Raw genomic sequence first — 2,711 nt, forward strand, 5'->3', positions numbered from 1 at the left:
TTTATTTTAAAAAAAAATATTTATATTTAAAGTTTAAAAATGGTTTTGGGAGAAATATGAATTTTTTTTTATTTCGAAAAAAACCCTATTTGTGCTCTGCAAACGGAAAACACTTGAGATTCCTTTTGCTTGAGAAAACCCAGAGAACTGAATACTTTACATAGATCTAGCTACAACAACTTCTCTCAACCCTTTTCATTCTTTTCTCATCATCTGCTGCACTTGATTTAGAATCATGGCTTCAAAACTTGAAGGTGGAGCTTACCTCTCTTCTTTTGTTGATGCTATTTCAAAGAAGCTATCTTCAATACTTGAAGATGACTCTGTTCTGGAAGGAAATGACTCTGTCCTGGAGTTGCTTGAAAGGTTGGATGAAATTCTGTGTGATGTTGAACCTGTGCTTGATGATGCTGAGCTGAAGCAGTTCCGTAACGATAGAGTGAAGAAGTGGCTTGTTGATCTCCAAGATGCTCTCTACATGGCTGATGACTTTCTCGATGAACTCTCCACTAAAGCTGTCACTGCCACTCCAGGTAACTCTTCTTCCTGGTCTCGCCCTGTTGATTCAATTATTGAAGACAGGGATGTCAATGTCATTGAAAAAATAGTTGGCAAACTAGAATCTCTTGTACGACGAAAAGGTAAACTTGGACTGGAAAAGAGTGCCAAGTTGGACACATCTTGGAGAATTCCATCCACATCTCTCGTTATTAGTTCTGACGTAGTTGGTCGGGACGAAGACAAGGAGAACATAATCAAATTGCTGTTAGATGATACCTGCGATGTTGAATCACATGTAACTGTGATTCCCATTGTGGGTATGGGCGGGATAGGAAAAACTACTTTGGCTCAATTGGTTTACAATGATGCCAAAGTCATGGGAAAATTTGACACCAGAGCATGGGTGTGTGTTGCTGAAAATCCTGACCCAGTTCATGTTACAAGGACAATAATAGGGGCAATAGATTCTTCTCCCTATAACACAGATAACTTTGATTCACTTCAGACTGATTTGAAGAAGAAGTTGACAGGCAAGACCTTTATTGTTGTTTTAGATGATGTCTGGGATGAGCAACCAGACATGTGGGAGAATTTTCTAAAACCTTTTCACTATGGGAATAACGGGAGTAAGATTCTCCTAACAACCCGTAGCGGAAATGTTGCTTCTGTGTTCGCACCTAACAGTCTACATTACCCACTAAGTTTATTGTCGGAGGAAGATTGTTGGAAAGTGTTTTTGAAGCATTCATCCATTTCTTCTGGTTCTAAACAATATGCAATTTTAGAGCCAATTGGTAGAAAAATTGTTCAAAAGTGTAAGGGGGTACCTTTGGCTGTGAAGACACTTGGGGGTTTGTTGCGCAATAAGTATAATGAAGGAGATTGGGAGATTGTACTTGATAGTAAAATTTGGGAACTCTCGGAAGATGTCAGTCCTGCATTAAGAGTTAGTTATCACTATCTTCCTTCACATTTAAAGCGATGTTTTGTTTATTGTTCACTGTATCCAGAGGATTATGAATTTGACAAAGACGAATTAATTTTGTTATGGATGGCTGAAGATCTTTTACAACCAAAGGAAAACAGCACCTTAGAAAATATTGGTTGTGCATATTTTGATGAATTAGTTGCAAGGTCGTTTTTTCAACCTGTTAGTACTAACAGAAAGTTATTTATAATGCATGATCTTATGCGCGATCTAGCAACATTTTTTGCTGGGAAATTCTATTTCAAACTTAAAGAATTTGGCAATCGATGCATGATAGACAACAAAACTCGTCATTTGTCATATGTTACAAAATTTGAGGATAGCATCAAATTATTTCGAGAGGCCTATAATGGAGCAGTACACCTGAGAACATTTTTAGATTTTACTTTGCTTCGCCGTCGTCAATCAATTGATATTGAAAGCGATTCTTGGCTCTTACAACAACAATTAGGGTGTTTAAGAGTTTTGTCATTTCAACGCTCTTCTATAGAGTCATTGCTTGATTCAATAGGTGAATTAATTCATTTGCGTTATTTGAATCTGTCTGACACACCTATTGTGACATTGCCCGAGTCAATATCTAAATTATACAATCTCCAAACTTTGAAGTTGAGGAATTGTGATGAATTAGATATGCTTCCCCGCCGCATGAAAGATCTTGTGAACCTGCGTCACCTTGATATTCGAGGAGCTTCTCGTCTGAAAGAGATGCCGAAGGGAATGAGCAAGTTAAAGCATCTAAACTTCTTAAGTTATTATATCGTGGGCGAGCATGAAGAAAATGGGATAAGAGAACTGGGAACGCTGGACAATCTCCATGGCTCATTTTGCATTTCCAAGTTGGAGAATGTTAAGAATAGTGGTGAAGTTTTGGAGGCAAAGATGGGTAACAAGAAGCACATCAACACTTTAGAATTGAATTGGCTTCCAGATGGTGACATTGATGATGTTCAAACTGAAAGAGATATACTTGGCAAGTTACAACCTCATCAAAACTTGAAAAAGTTATCAATTGTGGGTTATCGGGGTGAAACATTCCCAGATTGGTTAGGCCTTTCATGCTACTCCCATATGACCAAATTGAGTCTGGATCGTTGTATGAATTGTTGTAAGCTTCCTTCATTGGGACAGTTACCCTCTTTACAGCATCTGAAGTTTTCTAATCTTGATGGGTTGGAGAAAATTGATTTAGAGTTTTACAACAAAAGCAATGCATCATTTC

General features: G+C 37.8%; 1 protein-coding gene across 1 annotated transcript in view; it reads left to right on the forward strand.

Annotated features, from left to right (window-relative positions):
* Window positions 1-94: 94 nt before the first annotated feature.
* The window catches only part of LOC107464155 (putative disease resistance protein At3g14460), a 5,585-nt gene continuing 2,968 nt past the window's right edge, over window positions 95-2,711 (forward strand). Inside the window, 2 exon segments of the mRNA XM_052254630.1 lie at window positions 95-2,707; window positions 2,709-2,711. The exon segment at window positions 2,709-2,711 is cut by the window's right edge and continues 612 nt beyond it. Of these exon segments, the coding sequence (XP_052110590.1) occupies window positions 236-2,707; window positions 2,709-2,711 (2,475 nt within the window). The 5' untranslated portion in view covers window positions 95-235.

The sequence above is a fragment of the Arachis duranensis genome, chromosome 9 (genome assembly GCF_000817695.3).
Source record: "Arachis duranensis cultivar V14167 chromosome 9, aradu.V14167.gnm2.J7QH, whole genome shotgun sequence".
Classification (NCBI taxonomy): Eukaryota; Viridiplantae; Streptophyta; class Magnoliopsida; order Fabales; family Fabaceae; genus Arachis; species Arachis duranensis.